Source organism: Rattus norvegicus, chromosome 1 (assembly GCF_036323735.1).
Source record: "Rattus norvegicus strain BN/NHsdMcwi chromosome 1, GRCr8, whole genome shotgun sequence".
Classification (NCBI taxonomy): Eukaryota; Metazoa; Chordata; class Mammalia; order Rodentia; family Muridae; genus Rattus; species Rattus norvegicus.
The window spans coordinates 138,839,281-138,859,817 of NC_086019.1; the positions used below are offsets into that span (position 1 = coordinate 138,839,281).

At 40.1% G+C, this 20,537-nt stretch overlaps 1 protein-coding gene across 13 annotated transcripts in view; it reads left to right on the forward strand.

The window, feature by feature from the left end:
• Akap13 (A-kinase anchoring protein 13) overlaps positions 1-20,537 on the forward strand; it is a 306,957-nt gene that overhangs the window by 116,836 nt on the left and 169,584 nt on the right. For all 13 annotated transcript variants that reach the window (XM_039105531.2, XM_039105543.2, XM_039105541.2 and 10 more), the window contains exon 4: positions 7,729-8,025. In XM_039105531.2, coding sequence (XP_038961459.1) covers positions 7,729-8,025 — 297 coding nt within the window. The remainder of the gene's footprint in view (positions 1-7,728; positions 8,026-20,537) is intronic.

Here is a 20,537-nt window from a genome sequence, read left to right on the forward strand (position 1 = left end):
AGTCTTTAGGTAGTGGCTTAGTCCCTGGAAGCTCTGGTTGCTTGGCATTGTTGTGCATAAGGGGTCTCGAGCTCTTTCAAGCTCTTCCAGTTCTTTCTCTGATTCCTTCAATGGGGGTCCCGTTCTCAGTTCAGTGGTTTGCTGCGGCATTCGCCTCTCTATTTGCTGTATTCTGCCTGTGTCTCTCAGGAGCAATCTACATCCGGCTCCTGTCAGTCTGCCCTTCTTTGCTTCATCCATCTTGTCTAATTGGATGGCTGTATATGTATGGGCCACATGTGGGGCAGGCTCTGAATGGGTGTTCCTTCTGTGTCTGTTTTAATCTTTGCCTCTCTATTCCCTGCCAAGGGTATTCTTGTTCCCCTTTTAAAGAAGGAGTGAAGCATTCACATTTTGATCATCCGTCTTGAGTTTGATTTGTTCTAGGCATCTAGGGTAATTCAAGCATTTGGGCGAATAGCCACTTATCAGTGAGTGCATGCCATGTGTGTTTTTCAACCTGAGTGGGTTACCTCACTCAGGATGATATTTTCTAGTTCCAACCATTTGCCTACGAATTTCATAAAGTCATTGTTTTTGATAGCTGAGTAATATTCCATTGTGTAGATTTACCACATTTTCTGTATCCATTCCTCTGTTGAAGGGCATCTGGGTTCTTTCCAGCTTCTGGCTATTATAAATAAGGCTGCTATGAACATAGTGGAGCACGTATCTTTTTTATATGTTGGGGCATCTTTTGGGTATATGCCCAAGAGAGGTATAGCTGGATCCTCAGGCAGTTCAATGTCCAATTTTCTGAGGAACCTCCAGACTGATTTCCAGAATGGTTGTACCAGTCTGCAATCCCACCAACAATGGAAGAGTGTTCCTCTTTCTCCTCATCCTCGCCAGCATCTGCTGTCACCTGAGTTTTTGATCTGAGCCATTCTCACTGGTGTGAGGTGAAATCTCAGGGTTGTTTTGATTTGCATTTCCCTTATGACTAAAGATGTTGAACATTTCTTTAGGTGTTTCTCAGCCATTCGGCATTCCTCAGCTGTGAATTCTTTGTTTAGCTCTGAACTCCATTTTTTGATAGGGTTATTTGTCTCCCTTCGGTCTAACTTCTTGAGTTCTTTGTATATTTTGGATATAAGGCCTCTATCTGTTGTAGGATTGGTAAAGATCTTTTCCCAATCTGTTGGTTGCCGTTTTGTCCTAACCACAGTGTCCTTTGCCTTACAGAAGCTTTGCAGTTTTATGAGATCCCATTTGTCGATTCTTGATCTTACAGCATAAGCCATTGGTGTTTTGTTCAGGAAATTTTTTCCAGTGCCCATGTGTTCCAGATGCTTCCCTAGTTTTTCTTCTATTACTTTGAGTGTATGTGGTTTGATGTGGAGGTCCTTGATCCACTTGGACTTAAGCTTTGTACAGGGTGATAAGCATGGATCGATGTGCATTCTTCTACATGTTGACCTCCAGTTGAACCAGCACCATTTGCTGAAAATGCTATCTTTTTTCCATTTGATGGTTTTGGCTCCTTTGTCAAAAATCAAGTGACCATAGGTGTGTGGGTTCATTTCTGGGTCTTCAATTCTATTCCATTGGTCTATCTGTCTGTCTCTGTACCAATACCATGCAGTTTTTATCACTATTGCTCTGTAATACTGCTTGAGTTCAGGGATAGTGATTCCCCCTGAAGTCCTTTTATTGTTGAGGATAGCTTTAGCTATCCTGGGTTTTTTGTTATTCAAGATGAATTTGCAAATTGTTCTGTCTAACTCTTTGAAGAATTGGATTGGTATTTTGATAGGGATTGCATTGAATCTGTAGATCGCTTTTGGTAAAATGGCCAGTTTTACTATATTAATCCTGCCAATCCATGAGCATGGGAGATCTTTCCATCTTCTGAGGTCTTCTTCAATTTCTTTCTTCAGAGTCTTGAAGTTCTTATTGTACAGATCTTTTACTTTTATTTAAGTACCGAGGTACTTTATATTATTTGGATCTATTATGAAGGGTATCGTTTCCCTAATTTGTTTCTCTTTTGTGTAGAGGAAGGCTACTGATTTATTTGAGTTAATTTTATACCCAGCCACTTTGCTGAAGTTGTTTATCAGCTTTAGTAGTTCTCTGGTGGAACTTTTAGGATCACTGAAATATACTATCATATCATCTGCAAAAAGTGATATTTTAACTTCTTCTTTACCGATCTGTATCCCCTTACCTCCTTTTGTTGTCTGATTGCTCTGGCTAGAACTTCAAGAACTATATTGAATAAGTAGGGAGAGAGTGGGCAGCCTTGTCTAGTCCCTGATTTTAGTGGGATTGCTTCAAGTTTCTCTCTATTTAGTTTAATGTTAGCAACTGGTTTGCTGTATATGGCTTTTACTTTGTTTAGGTATGGGCCTTGAATTCCTATTCTTTCCAGGACTTTTATCATGAAGGGGTGGTGAATTTTCTCAAATGCTTTCTCAGCATCTAATGAAATGATCATGTGGTTTTGTTCTTTCAGTTTGTTTATATAATGGATCACATAGATGGTTTTCCGTATAGTAAACCATCCCTGCATGCCTGGGATGAAGCCTACTTGATCATGGTGGATGATTGTTTTGATGTGCTCTTGGATTCGGTTTGCCAGAATTTTATTGAGTATTTTTGCGTCGATATTCATAAGGGAAATTGGTCTGAAGTTCTCTTTCTTTGTTGGGTCTTTGTGTGGTTTAGGTATAAGAGTAATTGTGGCTTCATAGAAGGAATTCGGTAGTGCTCCATCTGTTTCAATTTTGTGGAATAGTTTGGATAATATTGGTACGAGGTCTTCTATGAAGGTCTGATAGAATTCTGCACTAAACCCGTCTGGACCTGGGCTCTTTTTGGTTGGGAGACCTTTAATGACTGCTTCTATTTCCTTAGGAGTTATGGGGTTGTTTAACTGGTTTATCTGTTCTGATTTAACTTCGGTACCTGGTATCTGTCTAGGAAATTGTCCATTTCCTGCAGATTTTCAAGTTTTGTTGAATATAGGCTTTTATAGTAAGATCTGATGATTTTTTGAATTTCCTCTGAATCTGTAGTTATGTCTCCCTTTTCATTTCTGATTTTGTTAATTTGGACACACTCTCTGTATCCTCTCTTTAGTCTGGCTAAGGGTTTATCTATCTTGTTGATTTTCTCAAAGAACCAACTTTTGGTTCTGTTGATTCTTTCTATGGTCCTTTTTGTTTCTACTTGGTTGATTTCAGCTCTGAGTTTGATTATTTCCTGCCTTCTACTCCTCCTGGGTGTATTTGCTTTTTTTTGTTCTAGAGCTTTTAGGTGTGCTGTCAACCTGCTGACATATGCTCTTTCCTGTTTCTTTCTGCAGGCACTCAGCGCTATGAGTTTTCTTCTTAGCACAGCTTTCATTGTGTCCCATAAGTTTGGGTATGTTGTACCTTCATTTTCATTAAAAACTAAAAAGTCTTTAATTTCTTTCTTTATTTCTTCCTTGACCAGGTTATCATTGAGTAGAGCATTGTTCAATTTCCACGTATATGTGGGCATTCTTTCCTTATTGTTATTGAAGACCAGCTTTAGGCCGTGGTGGTCTGATAGCACGCATGGGATTATTTCTATCTTTCTGTACCTGTTGAGGCCCGTTTTTTGACCAATTATATGGTCAATTTTGGAGAAAGTACCATGAGGAGCTGAGAAGAAGGTATATCCTTTTGCTTTAGGATAGGATAAATATCTATTTGGCTCATGACTTCTCTTAGTCTGTCTATGTCTCTGTTTAATTTCTGTTTCCGTGATCTGTCCATTGATGAGAGTGGGGTGTTGAAATCTCCCACTATCATTGTGTGAGGTGCAATGTGTGTTTTGAGCTTTAGTAAGGTTTCTTTTACGTATGTAGGTGCCCTTGTATTTGGGGCATAGATATTTAGGATTGAGAGTTCATCTTGGTGGATTTTTCCTTTGATGAATATGAAGTGTCCTTCCTTATCTTTTTTGATGACTTTTAGTTGAAAATTGATTTTATTTGATATTAGAATGGCTACTCCAGCTGGCTTCTTCCGACCATTTGCTTCGACAGTTCTTTTCCAGCCTTTCACTCTGAGGTAGTGTCTGTCTTTGTCTCTGAGGTGTGTTTCCTGTAGGCAGCTGAATGCAGGGTCCTCGTTGCGTATCCAGTTTGTTAATCTATGTCTTTTTATTGGGGAGTTGAGGCCATTGATGTTGAGAGATATTAAGGAATAGCGATTATTGCTTCCTGTTATATTCATATTTGGATATGAGGTTATGTTTGTGTGCTTTTCTTCTCTTCGTTTTGTTGCCAAGACGATTAGTTTCTTGCTTCTTCTAGGGTATAGCTTGCCTCCTTATGTTGGGCTTTACCATTTATTATCCTTTGTAGTGCTGGATTTGTAGAAAGATATTGTGTAAATTTGGTTTTGTCATGGAATATCTTGTTTTCTCCATCTATGTTAATTGAGAGTTTTGCAGGATACAGTAAACTGGGCTGGCACTTGTGTTCTCTTAGGGTCTGTATGACATCTGTCCAGGATCTTCTGGCTTTCATAGTTTCTGGTGAAAAGTCTGGTGTGAATCTGATAGGTCTGCCTTTATATGTTACTTGACCTTTTTCCCTTACTGCTTTTAATATTCTTTCTTTATTTTGTGTGTTTGGTGTTTTGACTATTATGTGACGGGAGGTGTTTCTTTTCTGGTCCAATCTATTTGGAGTTCTGTAGGCTTCCTGTATGCTTATGGGTATGGTATCTCTTTCTTTAGGTTAGGGAAGATTTCTTCTATGATTTTGTTGAAGATATTTACTGGTCCTTTGAGCTGGGAGTCTTCTCTCTCTTCTATACCTATTATCCTTACGTTTGATCTTCTCATTGAGTCCTGGATTTCCTGTATGTTTTGGACCAGTAGCTTTTTCCGCTTTACATTATCTTTGACAGTTGAGATGATTTCTATGGAATCTTCTGCTCCTGAGATTCTCTCTTCCATCTCTTGTATTCTGTTGGTGAGGCTCGTATCTACAGCTCCTTGTCTCTTCTTTTGATTTTCTATGTCCAGGGTTGTTTCCATGTGTTCTTTCTTGATTGTTTCTATTTCCATTTTTAATTCCTTCAACTGTTTGATTGTGTTTTCCTGGAATTCTTTCAGGGATTTTTGTGACTCCTCTCTATGGGCTTCTACTTGTTTATTTATGTTTTCCTGGAATTCTTTTAGGGATTTTTTGCGATTCCTCTCTGTAGGCTTCTACTTGTTCTCTAAGGGAGTTCTTCACGTCTTTCTTGAAGTCCTCCAGCATCATGATCAAATATGATTTTGAAACTAGATCTTGCTTTTCTGGTGTGTTTGGATATTCCGTGTTTGCTTTGGTGGGAGAATTGGGCTACAATGATGCCATGTAGTCTTGGTTTCTGTTGCGTGGGTTCCTGCGCTTGCCTCTCACCATCAGTTTATGTCTAGTTTTACTTTGTTCTGCTATTTCTGACAGTGGCTAGACTGTCCTGTAAGCCTGTGTTTCAGGAGTGCTGTAGACCTGTTTTCCTGTTTTCTTTCAGCCAGTTATGGGGACAGAGAGTTCTGCTTTCGGGTGTGTAGTTTTTCCTGTCTACAGGTCTTCAACTGTTCCTGTGGGCCTGTGTCTTGAGTTCACCAGGCAGGTCACTTGCAGTAGAAAAGTTGGTCTTACCTGTGGTCCCGAGGCTCAAGTTTGCTTGTGGGGTGTTGCTTATGAGCTCTCGGCGGCGGCAGCCACCAGGAAGATCTGCGCCGCCCTTTCTGGGAGCTTCCGTGCACCAGGGTTCCAGATGGCATTTGGTATTTTCCTCTGGAATCAGTAATGTGTGCAGAGTGCAGTCTCTTCTGGTTTCCTAGACGCGTCTGCCTCTCTGAAGGTTTAGCTCTCCGTCCCATGGGATTTGGGTGCAGAGAACTGTTTATCTGGTCGGTTCCTTCAGGTTCCGGCGGAGTCTCAGACACAGTGGACCTGCTGCTCCTGGGCCCTCCTCTACGGGAACCCAGAGGCCGTATATAGTTTCCTCTTGGGCCAGGGATGTGGGCAGTGGTGGGCAGTGTTGGTGGTCTCTTCCACTCTGCAGTCTCAGGAGTGTCCACCTGTCCAGGCGGTGAGGGCTCTCTCCCACGGGGTTTGGGAGCAGAGAGCTGCTGTGGGCAGGGATCCGCAGGTTTGGGACTCCCGCTCAAGTATTTACTTTTATACCATTATTAGTGCCTTTCTGACTTTTCAGTTTTGTATCTGTGCAAAGGTTTGGGAAAGAAAAGAATTAGGTCTGTTTGCATGGAATGCGAGCATTGGGTTTTCTACTTTAGGCCAATACAGTATCTTCTCTGTGGCACAACATATTTTAAAGTTTGAAGGCAGGATTCAATTTGGATTCATCATTATTTATATCAGCACATTAGACGTGCTATCATTCTGAGTGTTGGCTCCTGGCAGTGGCTTACCTGACGTTCTTCTCTCTATGTACAGTTTTGTCAGAAAGCTCTTGAGTCATCATAAACATAACAGGCCATGTCCTTTCACACACACTTTGATTGTAAATAATAGCCTCTGCTGTGTAGTATTTGTGGACCTTAGGTGTTCTACTTTACTTCTTGAAGACTTGGTTATCTCGAAATTGTTACATAGAGAAAATGATATGTTATATAGTTAATGTGGTTACTAAGCCCTTCTTATTAATGCAGATTTGCACAGAAGTGAGAACTGTGCCTTATCACAAGGGTACGGGACATAAGGAAGATTCTGGGGGAAAGTACATGAAAAACCCAACTTTTTTTTTTTTTTAATCTGGGGAAAACCATTATTTTCCTTTTCTTTCTTTCTCCCTAAAAGTGGTGATAGTAGGAGAAGCATATAATTCTAGCTAGTTGAGAACTGCATTTGAAAACTGAGGAAAAAGAGTGAATATTTGACTACAGTCTCCTTCTTGGAAATACTTAATTCTAAAAGGCTGGGAAAGTACACAGAAGAAAATTGTTTGTTGTTAAGTCTTAAAACGTTCGGCTATGGGGGAGCATTCAGTGGCACGTAGCTGCTAAGTCTCAGGTCACACGGTGCCTGCTGAACTCTATGGTGGGAGCACAGTCTGCTTCATGTATGTCCTTTTCTGAGTTGGGCTTATAACCACAGCATTGCATCATCCTTTTAAAACCAGGTGATTGATTGACATGCTTGTTGCCTTAGTGTTTGGGACAAGTAAAAGGTATCTGGGAGCAACTGTTCTGTAGGACTTTGGATTGCTAGAAGCATGAAAGTTTTTCCTTTTGACTGTTCTACGTTCTTTGATTTACTGTGTGGTAGTACAAAGCTATCTGTGCTATTCCTCCCTTTTCCCTATTTTTCCTATTGTTAGTTTAGCTCTAACTCTACACTCAGTAAGCCTTAGAGTACCTATTACCTGCTGAACCTTAGAGGCTCCTAGAGCTTTCATTCTGTAATTTGTTCAAATGTAACGGCACTAGTTGCTATAGCCTGTTCTTTGTTACATGCTGTGTTACTGAATGGTAAGAGCTGGAGTTCTTATTTGCTAGCCGGTTTTTAAAGATATCACTCATATTTGCAAATAACAATAAAAAAAAAACAAAAATAGAATTTTAAGGAGTTGGGAGAGGAAAAGTGTTCTTTTAGAAGGAGAAATCTTATGTGCCATTAAAAAAGCCAAAAGGACCCACTCGGGTTCTTTCATTAGTGTATTCAATTTTCTTTGCTACCTGTGCTTTGTTTAGGTCATGACTGCTGTGAGACGGTGAAGGTGCTACTCTGTGCTTCCAAAGAGGGCCTTCCTGTGTTTGTAGTTGCTGAAGAAGACTTCCATTTTGTCCAGGATGAGGCATATGATGCAGCTCAGTTCCTGGCAACCAGTGCTGGAAATCAGCAGGCTCTGAACTTCACACGGTTCCTTGATCGATCAGGACCCCCTTCTGGAGATGTGAACTCTCTGGATGAGAAGGTCGCACTGGCATTCAGACACCTGAAGCTGCCTGCAGAGTGGAATGTGTTAGGGACGGATCACACGTTGCATGGTGAGAGTTCTCAGACTTACAAACTGCCTTGGGACGCCTCTGCTTTCCCCTTTAAACAACCACTGTGGCTCAAGCCTCCGCTGTGACTGAGTAAACTAGATTTTCTGCACAGTGTTTTCTTCTTCCAGGGCCATAGCCTAAGTAGCATAAGTAATCTCTATGCATCTGGATTGACTGCTCAAGCAGGACAGGTGATTTACGCTTCATGAGAATAGCAGAGTAATTTTTTGCTATTTATTCACAGAATTATAAATACAGGGGTTTTGGTTACTGTATGTGAGGTTCTGTAAAATTTCTGTGGAGTTGTTAGAAGTAGTAGAGGAGTGTGTCAGGGAAGCATGAGCTCTAGATAACCTTGAGGCACTCAGCAGTTCTTTGATTCTGTGGTATTGATTCTATGACTCTGTGTAAAGGATTGCACTAAAAAAATCCTGTTATAATCAACACATTAAATCCCTCTAATTAGACAAGGATTTCATATAATTGCTCTTATAGCAAGTGATATCTAAATATCATAGTTACAAATATGTCTATTTTAGTAAAATATTCCGGATTCATAAATAACGTCCTGTTTCTATCCTTAGAGAAAATAAAATTGAGTAAAATATATAAATATCTTACATAGCACACACATTATCTTAGCACTGCTAAAACATTAGCCTCTAAATATGTGACATTTACAGACTTAATACCTGTTCAGAGAACTTACTGATGGGTCCTGATTGTTTCTAATAGATCCTGCCATTTTTGTGTCACTGTGGGAACACTTACTTTTAGATTTTTATTCTGTCTTAAAGAGAGCACAGGACTTAGTTTGATCATGTTCTCATAGTGTAAAAGAATAGTTAGAGAAGCAAAGGTCAGAAGCTCTGTGCCTCGGGCTACATGTCTTTTTGTTTTTAAACAGCCCCTCTTATCCCCGGGTATATATATGTATTACTGTAGGTTTTGTGAACTTCCCAGCATGAGTATGGGGGATTGAACTCTGGTCCTGTCAGCTCCTGTAAGAGCTCTCAACTACTGAGTCATTTCTCTAGTCTGTTCCTTCCTAGTCTTTGATCTGAGGAAACTGGCAAGCTTTAATTCATTGTGTACTTTTACTAGAAAAGGCTAATTTAAAGAAGAAAAAGCTAATTTAAAGACTTTTAGGAAAATACAGAACCACAAGATGATCCTATTACATACCTGTAACAGTGAGTATAATGGTTTGGATATGAAGTGTTCCAAAGGCGCATTTTTGGGGCTTGGGATCCAGTTAATAGTGTTATTAAGAGATAGATAATTGGATCATAGGGTAAGAGCCTCATTAGTTGATTAATCCATGGATGAGTTCGTGATTGAAGGATCAGGAGGTAGGCTTGGATGAAGGAAATCAATCACGGAGGATGCACTAGTAGTATATGATATTCCTGGCTTTTCCCCTTTCTGCTTTCTGATCACCATGAGGTAGGCAGCTTTGTTCCACTATGCTGGTCTGCCATGATTTATTGCCTCACAGTAGGCCCATAAGCAGTGGAACCAGTTCACAAACTGAAACCACAAGCCAAAAGAGATGTGGCCCAGTTGGTAGAGTGCTTGCCTAACATGAATGAAGACTTGGATAAATCTGGAGCACCTCATAAATTGGGTGTGGTGAAGCACACATGTAATTCCAGTCCATAGCAGGTAGATATAGGAGAAGCAGGAGGTCAAGGTTGTCTTCTGCTATATAGCATGTTCATGGGATATCTGAGGGGGAAAAATGGGAATCACTTTTTTTCCCCAACTGTTTGAATGGCCCAAATTTTGTCATAGTACCAAGAGTGATTGACACAAGCACCTAAAAATTAAAACTATGAAGTTCAGACATGGATGCAGAACAATATCTCGCATACTGCCTATGCTTTGAAGATGTCAGGTAGTTTCTTATATCACTTAGCATCACACTGATGGGTATTTACCCTAGAAAAATGAAAAAAATGAAAGCATATTCTAACCAAAATGCCTATATACAAATGTGCCCACAGCAGCTTGATCATGCACCATCAAAAAATAGAAACAGCTCACATCTGAGTGAGCTCTTGTGAGCATACCAACAAATTGTGATACAGCCATATAATTGAATATCACTCAGCTATTGAAAAGGAACATAATGTTGATACATAAATGACGGCTTGGTTGTACTTTGATTGCTTTGTGCTTAGACTCAGTTTCCAAAGATTATATAATATATAGTTCTGTTTATATATTTGAAAAAGTTATTAAAATAAACATAAATTTTGCTGGGCAGTGATGGTTCATACCTTAAATCTCAGGTATGCAGGGTGCAGGGGCAGAGGCAGGCAAATCTCAGGGACTTTAAGGATAGCCAGGGCTACACAGAGAAACCCTGTCTTGATAAACCTAATTAGGAGTTCTGACACACCAGAGAGCAGAGGTAAGACCACCACTTCTGTCCCAAGGGACCTGCCAGAAGCCCTCTGGACACAGGAACGCAGGAGCACTCTGGGACAGGATCCCTCTGGTTTCTGCTTGCACCTAGAGCTAACCAGGTCCCACAGCTCTCTATACCCAAATTCCACGGGGGAGAGAACTGGACTCTCAGAAGTGTGGACAATCCTGAGAGCTCAGAAGAGACCACCACTTCTGCTCATATTACTGGCCTAAGAGGGACCCGACTAGAGCCCTCTGGACACAGCAACCCAGGAGGAATCTGAGACGGTTCCTTCTGGTTTCCACCTGCGCCCAAAGCTGACCCTGTGACACAGCTCTTTGTACCCAGATTCTACTGGGAGAAAGCCAGTCTCAAGGAGTACTGGCACACAAGCTAACAGGAGGGTCAAGCCATTGTCAGAGACAGCAAGACCAGCTAATACCAGAGACAACTACATGGCAAGAGGCAAATGCAGGAATCTAAGCAACAGAAACCAAGACTACTTGGCATCATCAGATCCCCTCCTACCAAAGCAAATACTGGGTATCTCAAGACACTGGAAAAACCAGATTTATATTTAAAACCACATCTCATGATGATGATAGAGGACTTTAAGAAGGACATAAATAACTCCCTTAAAGAAATACAGGACTACACAGGTAAACAAGTAGAAACCCTTAAAGAGAAAACACAAAAATCCCTTAAAGAATTATAGGAAAACACAACCAAACAGGTGAAGGAATTGAACAAAACCATCAAGGATTTAAAAATGGAAATAGAAACAATAAAGAAAGCACAAAGGGAGACAAACCTGGAGATAGAAAACCTAGGAAAGAGATCATGAGTCATTGATGCAAGCATCACCAACAGAATACACGAGATAAAAGATACCATAGGAAACAATGACACAACTATCAAAGAAAATATAAAACACAAAAAACTCCTAACCCAAATCATCCTGGAAATCCAGGACACAATAGGAAGATCAAACCTAAGGATGATAGGTATAGAAGAGAGCAAAGATTACCAACTTAAAGGGCCACTAAATATCTTCAACAAAATTATGGAAGAAAACTTCTCTGACCTAAAGAAAGAGATGGCCATAAACATACCAGAAGCCTACATAACTCCAAATAGATTGTACCAAATACACAAAACAAAGGAGAATATTAAAAGCAGTAAGGGAAAAAGGTCAAGTAACGTATAAAGGCAGACCTATGAGAATTACACCAGACTTCTCACCAGAGGCTACAAAAGCCAGAAGATCCTGGGTAGATGTCATACAGACCCTAGGCGAACATAAATGCCCAGGCTACTATTCCCAGCAAAACTCTCAATTACCATAGATGGAGAAACGAAGATATTCCATGACAAAACCAAATTTACACAATGTCTTTCCACAAATTCAGCCGTTCAAAGGATAATAGATGGAAAACTCCAACACAAGGAGGGAAACTATATCCTAGAAAAGGGAAGAAAGTAATCTAATTTGAACTAACCCAAAAGAAGAGAGCCACACAAACATAATTCCACCTCTAACAACAAAAGTAACAGGAAACAATGATCACTATTCCTTAATATCTCTTAACATCAGTGGACTCAATTCCCCAATAAAAAGGCATAGACTAACAGACTGGATACTTAAAGAGGACCCAGCATTTTGCTGCACACAGGAAACACACCTCAGTGACAAAGACAGTGATTACCTCAGAGTGAAAGACTAGAAAACAATTTTCCAATGCGATGGTCCCAAGAAACAAGCTGAAGTAGCCATTCTGATATCCAATAAAATTGACTTTCAACCAAAAGCTAACAAAAAAAGATAAGGAAAGACACTTCATATTTGTCCAAGAAAAAAATCCACCAAGATGAACTCTCATTCCTGAATATCTATGCTCCAAATGCAAGGGAACCTACATTCATATAAGAAACCTTACTAAACCTCAAAGCACACAATGTACCTCACAAAAAATAGTGGGAGGCTTCAATACCCTATTGTCCTCAAGAGACAGATCATGGAAACAGAAACTAAACAGAGACATAGAGAAACTAGCAAAAGTTAGGAAACAAAAGGATTTAACAAACATATATAGAACATTTCATCCTAAAACAAAAGAATATACCTTTGTCTCAGCACCTCAAAATACCTTCTCCAAAATTGACCATATAATCAATCAGAAAACAAGCATCAACAGATACAAGAAGATTGAAATAATTCCATGCATCCTATCAGATCACCACGGGCTAAGGCTGGTCTTCAAGAACTACAAAGATGACAGAAAGCCCACATACACATGGAAGTTGAACAGCGCTCTACTCAATGATGACTTGGTCAAGGAAGAAATAAAAAAATAAATTAAAAATGTTTTAGAATCCAATGAAGATGAAGGCACAACATACCCAAACTTATGGGACACTATGAAAGCAGTGCTAAGAAGAAAACTCACATCTCTGAGTTCCTCCAAAAAGAAACTGGAGAGAACATACATTAGCAGCTTGACAGCACATCTAAAAGTTCTAGAACCAAAAGAAGCAAATACACCCAAGAGGAGTAGCCTGCAGGGAAAAAAATCAACCTAGTAGAAACAAAAGTAACTAACTATACAAAGAATCAACAAAACCAGGAGCTGGTTCTTTGAGAAAATCAATAAGATAGAGAAACCCTTAGCCAGACTAACCAGGGAGCACAGAGAGTGTATCCAAATTAAGGAAATCAGGAAAAAAAAAGGGGGGGGGTGTAACAACAGAATCTGAGGAAACTCAAAAAAATCATCAGATTCTACTACGAAATCCTATATTCAACAAAACTGGAAAATCTGGATGAAATGGACCATTTTCTAGACAGATACAGGTACCAAAGGTAAATCAGGATCAGATAAACCGTCGAAAACAGTCTCATAATTCCTAAAGAAATAGAAGCAGTTATTAAAAGTCTCCCAACCAAAACAAGACCAGGACCAGATGGGTTTAGTGCAGAATTCTATCAGACCTTCATAGAAGACCTCATACTAGTACTGTCCAAGCTATTTCACAAAATAGAAACAGAAGGAATACTACCCAATTCCTTCTATGAAGCCACAATTACACTTATACATAAACCACACAAAGACCCAACAAAGGGGGTTGGGGATTTAGCTCAGTGTAGCAAGCGCAAGGCCCTGGGTTCCGTCCCCAGCTCCGAAAAAAAAAAAAAGAAAAAAAAAAAAAAGACCCAACAAAGAAAGAGAACTTCAGGGTAATTTTCCTTATGAATATTGATGCAAAAAATACTGAATAAAATTCTCACAAACCGAATCCAGTAACACATCAAAACATCATCCATCATGATCAAGTAGGCTTCATCCCAGACATGCAGGGATGGTTCAATATATGGAAATCCATCAATGTAATCCACTATGTAAACAAACTCAAAGGCAAAAAAGCACACGATCATTTCATTAGATGCTGAGAAAGCATTTGACAAAATTCAACACCCCTTCATGTTAAAGTCTTGGAAAGATCAGGAATTCAAGGCCCATTTCTAAACATAGTAAAAGCAATATATACAACAAACCAGTGGCCAACATCAAACTAAATGGAGAGAAACTTGAAGCAATCCCACTAAAATTAGGGACTAGACAAGGCTGCCCACTCTCTCCCTACTTATTCAGTATAGTACTCGAAGTCATAACCAGAACAATCAGATAACAAAAGGAGGTCAAAGGTATGCAAATTGGAAAGGAAGAAGTAAAAATATCATTATTTGCAGATGATATGGTAGTATACTTAAGTGACCCCAAAAGTTCCACCAGAGATATTTGAAACCTTATAAACAGCTTCAGCAAAGTGACTGGGTATAAAATTAACTCAAACAAAGCAGTAGCCTTCCTCTACTCAAAGGATAAACAGGCTGAGAAAGAAATTAGGAAAATGACACCCTTTACAATAGCCAATAATATAAAATACCTTGATGTAACTCTAACTTAGCAAATGAAAGATCTGTATGACAAGAACTTCACGTCTTTGAAGAAAGAAATTGAAGAAGATTTCAGAAGACGGAACAATCTCTCATGCTCATGAATTGGCAGGATTAATATTGTAAAAATGGCCATCTTGCCAGCAGTAATCTTCAGATTTAATGTAATCCCCATCACAATTCCAACTCAGTTCTTCATAGAATTAGAAAGAGCAATTTGCAAATTCATTTCGAATAACAAAAAACCCAGGAGAGTGAAAACTATTCTTAACTATAAAAGAACTTCTGGGGGAATCACCATCCCTGACCTCAAGCTGTATTACAGAGCAGTAGTGATAAAAACTGTATGGTATCGGCACAGAGACAGGCAGGTAGGTCAGTGGAATAGAATTGAAGACCCAGAAATGAACCCACACACCTATGGTCACTTGATGTTTGACAAAGGAGCTAAAACTATTCAGTCGAAGAAAGATAGCATTTTTAACAAATGGTGCTGGTTCAACTGGAGGTCAACCATGTAGAAGAATGCAAATTGATCCAGTCTTATCACTCTGTACAAAGCTCAAATCCAAGAGGACCAGAGACCTCCAGAGAAAACTAGATACACTCAAACTAATAGAAGGAAAATGAAGAAGAGCTTCAAACACATGGGCACTGGGGAACATTACCTGATCAGAACACCAATGTCTGAAGCTCTAAGATCTAATCACCAAATGGGACCTCATGAAATTGTAAGGCTTCTGTAAGGCATAGGACACTGTCATTAGGACAAAACTGTATCCAACAGATTTGGAAAAGATCTTTACCAATCCTATATCAGATAGAGTGCTAATATCTAATATATACAAAGAACTCAAGTTAGACTCCAGAGAATCGTATAACCCTCTTTACAAATGTGGTGTAGTGCTAAACGAAGAATTTTCAGCTGAGGAATAATGAATGGCTGAGAAGGAGCTAAAGAAATGATCAAGATCCTTAGTCATCAGGGGAATTCAAATCAAAACAACCCTGAGATTCCACCTTACACCAGTCAGAATGGCTAAGATCAAAAATTCAGGTGACAACAGATGCTGGCAAGGATGTGGAGAAAATGAAACCACTCCTCCATTGTTGGTGGGATTGCAAGCTGGTACAACACTCTAGAAATCAGTCTGGAGGTTCCTTAGAAAATTGGACATAGTGCTACCTGAAGACCCAGCTATACCACTGCTGGGCATATACCTAAAAGATGCTCCAAGGACACATGTTCCATTGTGCTCATAGCAGCCTTATTTATAATAGCCAGAAGCTGGAAAGAACCCAGATGCCCTTCAACACAGGAATGAATATAGAAAATATGGAACATCTATACAATGGTGTTCTGTTGAACTATTAAAAACAATGACTTCATGAAATTCATAGGCAAATGGATGGAACTAGAAAATATCCTGAGTGAGGTATCCCAATCACAAAATAATATACATTGTATGCCCTCACTGATAAGTGGCTATTAGCCTAAAAGCTCATATTACCCAAGATACATTCCACAGACCACATGAAGCTCAAGAAGGAGGACAACCAAAGTACAGATGCTTCAGTCCTTCTTAAAAGGGGGAAATAAAATATTCATAGGAGAACAAATAGAGACCAAGTTTGGAACAGACAGAGACTGAAGGAATGGCCATTCACCGCCTATGCTACCTGGGGATCCAATCCATATACATACAGCCACCAAACCCAGACAGTGTTGCTGATGCCCAGAAATGCATGCTGACAGAAGCCTGATACAGCTTTCTCCTGAGAGGTTCTTCCAGAACATGAAAATACAGCGCTGAATGCTTGCAGCCAACTATTGAACTTAGAATGTTGTCTCCATTGGAAGAATTAGAGAAAGGATTGCAGGGGCAGAAGGGGCTTACAGCCCCATAAGAACAATACCAACTAATCAGAGCTCCCCGAGACTAAACCACTACCCAAAGTGTACAAATGGACAGACCCATGGCTCCAGCTGCATATTTAGCAGATGATCACCTTGTTGGGACACCCCCCGCCCCCCCAGTTTAGGGGAATGTCAGAACAGGGAGGCAGGTGGTTGGGTGAGGGAACAACCTTATAGAAGAAGGAGGGGATAGGATAGGGGGATTATAGATGGGAAACTGGGAAAGGGGATATCATTTGAAATGTAAATAAAACATATCCAATAAAAAAAAGAAAAACCTAATTAATTAACTCTCTGATTAATTTTAAGAGTCATTAATCGTGGTAAACTGGAAGTCGGCAAAAGTTCTGACTTTATAGTCTTATCATCAGAGAATTCTTTGTGGATATTGGAATTATTCTGAACCTGTTTTAGTGGTAGCTTACAGGACCCCAATCTACCAATCTTGGTTGGTAAAACTCAGAATTCACTCTATCTCCCCAGAGTGAATTTCATTGTATACATGCATTTTAAATAGTAACTAAAACTCAGAGTTCACTGCACCAGTTAAATGTAAACTTTACGAGGCAAAATATTTATTATATTTATTTTATTTGGTGTATGTACACATGTATATACATGCCACAACACACAGGTAGATTCAGGGCATCCTGGAGGAAATTAATTCTCTTTATTACATGAGTTTGTGAAGTATAACTGTGATTGTCAAACTTGATGACAAATGCTTTTGTGTACTAAATCATCTGACTTGGTAAAACTCATAAGGATACTTAATTTTAAAAAGTATGTACGTTAATGGCTGGAGTCATGAATCAGATTGTGAGTGCTCTCAGTCAGTCTGTAGTGTAAATTGTTTGCTTAGGTGTGTATAACAATCTAGGAACATTGGCTGATATCAGGACAGATGACTGTGAATCAAGAACTTTTCTTTGCTCTTAAAGAATAAATCCAGAGGAATAATCTGTTTACGCCAGTCATTTTATATAGTTAGGAAATGTATTTTAAAAGAAAGAGGTATCAAGCATGCTCGATAACATATTTCTAGAGTGAAACAGGTAGACAGGACATCTACTTCTATCAGAGCGTCACTTGCTGTTGAATTTCCTTCCAGAGTAGTACTTCTAATACTGTACAAGGGAGGCATGAATTGTTTTTGGTAATCCTTCTGTTAATTGTTGAGGTGCAGTGCTCTTCACCCTAACTCTCACCCCAGATCAGTGAGTGACTCCTTTGAAATTAGTTCCTATTTCTCCTCAGGAAAAAAAATGCTTATAGCTACCTACTCATAAACATTCACATGTAGCAGATTTCACAGCCCTCCTGAATGTCAGGCATGAGCATGAAGTTAAGCCCTGGCTTAGCTTGTGGGGTTTTTTTTTTTTTAATGTAAAGAAACAAGGGAACTGGAGTTATAGCCTCGTTTCATTATGACAGTTTGTGGAAAACATTAAATTATTGCTTAATTATTTCACCAAGAAAGTGGACAGAAGTATAGCCCGATTGTGTGTACTAGTTTGCATGCTAGTTGTTTAAATATACCATGACAACGAGTTCATCATTTTTTCAAGGTACAAAACATTGATAAGCCCTTGCAGGTCAGTAGCAACCCTCGTGAAGCATAAAACAGGTCAGCCCTAAGAGGAAGAGTCTGCAGAGATCAACGGGGTTGCTCTGTTCTGCTCTAACTTTTGCTGAAGATAGTCCTAACTTTGGAGCAAGGAGAAAATTGTTTCTCATCCTTTAAAAGATCGTGTTATTTATTTGCTCATCCATTCATTTGAGACAGCACCTTACTATATAGTCCTGGCTGTCCTAAAACTTATTATGTAGATCAGACTAGCTTAGACTAGAATCCATAGAGATCCACATGCTCCTGCCTCTGCAGTGCTAGTATTAAAGGCAAGCACATTGATACTGAGCTGTGTTTTGTTTATTTTTATTTTATGAGTTAGCTATTTTGCTTGGGGTGATCTTTGTACCGTATGTGTGCCTGGAGTCCACCATGGCCAGAAAAGGGCATCAGATCCCCTGGAATTGGAGAAACAGCTGCTGCCCTATGGGTGCTGACAACTGAACCTGGGTTCTCTGCAGGAGCAGCAAGTGCTCTTAACCACTGAGCCACCTCTGCAGCGCTTGTCTATTTATTTCTTCGACATGTTCTTTGATCTCGAGTTTACATAAGGAAGTCTCCACATTATGATTTTTGCAACAGGCTCCCTTGAGTGCAGGTAATGCAGGGTCATCTGGGGGGAAGGTGAGTTGTGCAGCACAGACATTCTTTCCTTCCCCCCCTCCCCCCGAATTTTCAAGTCTTAATTAGTTGCCTGAGTTCTTCAGTGTCTCTAACTGTGGTTAGGAAGAGTGGTAAGTTGAGTGGTTTCTCCTGGAAGACCATTGTACAGTAGCAATCAGTTTCACTCTCAGCATAGAATGGGCCCATTAAACATTTGCTGTGCATAAAACAAAGAGAAACACATCCTAGTGAATATGTCCATCTTGATAATTAGTTATAAGTGTCTTTGAGAGTGACAGCCATACCCACAGTTTTGGTAGAGGGAATGATGATAGACTTAAGGATTCCCTAAGCACAGGCACTGCATTCTCATGGTTGACTTTGGTTAGTATATTCAGCCTTAATCATGTGGTGATTTAGTTCCCACAGCCCTTTCAGGGTGTTTGATAGCTTTCTATACACAATCCGTCCTTGTTATACTAGTCTTTACCTATTTTTCTAGCTGTCTTCTTTACTAAAGAAGAAAAGAAGAAACTGAGAGAAAGATCGTTTTGGATTTTTCCTGCCTTGCAAGGAATAGATAACTGTGGAGTCCTGCAACAGACAGTACCTACCTCCCAGCAGCAAGGCTTAAACCCTAAAGGATTGCTGCCTGCAAGGCCTTGTTATTGGTCGGCATAGTTCTTCTCATTCTTCTTTGGAGCCCTTTCCTGCCAGTTAAGGGTGTTTCCATTCCTCCGCAGTGTAAAGATTACTGCTTCTTGCGGTTCTGCAGATTTATTTATAGGCCAGAGTGGTGACTTTGGAATCTCACAGCTACAGGTTTAAACAGTGCTATGAGGAGTGCTTGGGGGGAGGGGGGGTGGGTCATTGATGGGATGGAACAGTACATACAGTCCTTGATTATTATGCCATCCAGAGACTCTCACAGCCGTTTATTCAGGAAATATAACTTGAAAAAGATTAAAATCTTCCAACAGACCCTTGTGGTTGAATGCCTTCTGGGTACATCAGCTTTCTTGCAGCTCTGTGCAGCTCTGAACGTACGTCTAGCATGAAAGCAGAGAGCAGTTGGAACTTTCAGACCTCACTCTCCTCTTCTGTGCTTTAACCAAGCCACGATAGACCTTTGCATTCAAGTGTGGTTGTTACTGTTTGAATCTAGACTGATGTGCATTTTTTTGAATGATATTTTTAAGGTTATGGAACCTTTAGGAGATTGGGCCTTGCTGGTAAGAGATCACTAAGGGCGGGTTGTTGGCGACAACTACTCCTGGTTCCAGCCCAGGTCTAACTGCTGCTCTGTGTGGCGCCATGTGAATAAGCTTTGGCCACATCCTCACACTGCTGTTTCCACTACTGTGCTTGGATGAAATTTCTGATACCAAGAGCAAAATAAAGCCTTCCTTCCTTAGTTGTTTTTGTCAGGTATTTTGGTTACAACTTTAAGAGAAATAACTAATAGAGTGGACAAAAAGAAACACAACCAAAACAGGTCATATGAAATAACACTTTGGGGCCCTAAATGTACCTGCCAAGAGAAACAACCAGGAGGACAAAGATGAAAAGGAAGTTGTTGGGAACACTACACGAACATTCTGCTTCCCTTGATACAGTTAAATTCCTTTGTGAGAAGGACCCAAATGAGAATGTAGGAAATCTAGCTGGCAACCTGAAAGCAAAGCTGGGGTTAAGGTGTTGCTGTACAAGCAGGCAGTCAGAGTTTGGATCCTGGCACCTCGTAAAAAGCCAAGTATGGTGCCTTCCACCTTTTACATCAGTGCTGGGTGGGGGGGTGGAGACAGATCCTGGGAGCTCCCTGGTCACCATGCCCACAAGCACCTTTAATAACTCCCTGAATACAGAAGAAAAACCCTGAGAATCATGAGCTAAGGAACCCCAGCAAATGGAAATTGATTGTGAATTATGGAGCCCGAGAGGAGAGGAGGAGGAGCTGTCTGGGAGGTAGAGGTTAATGCTCTCCATGCTGTGA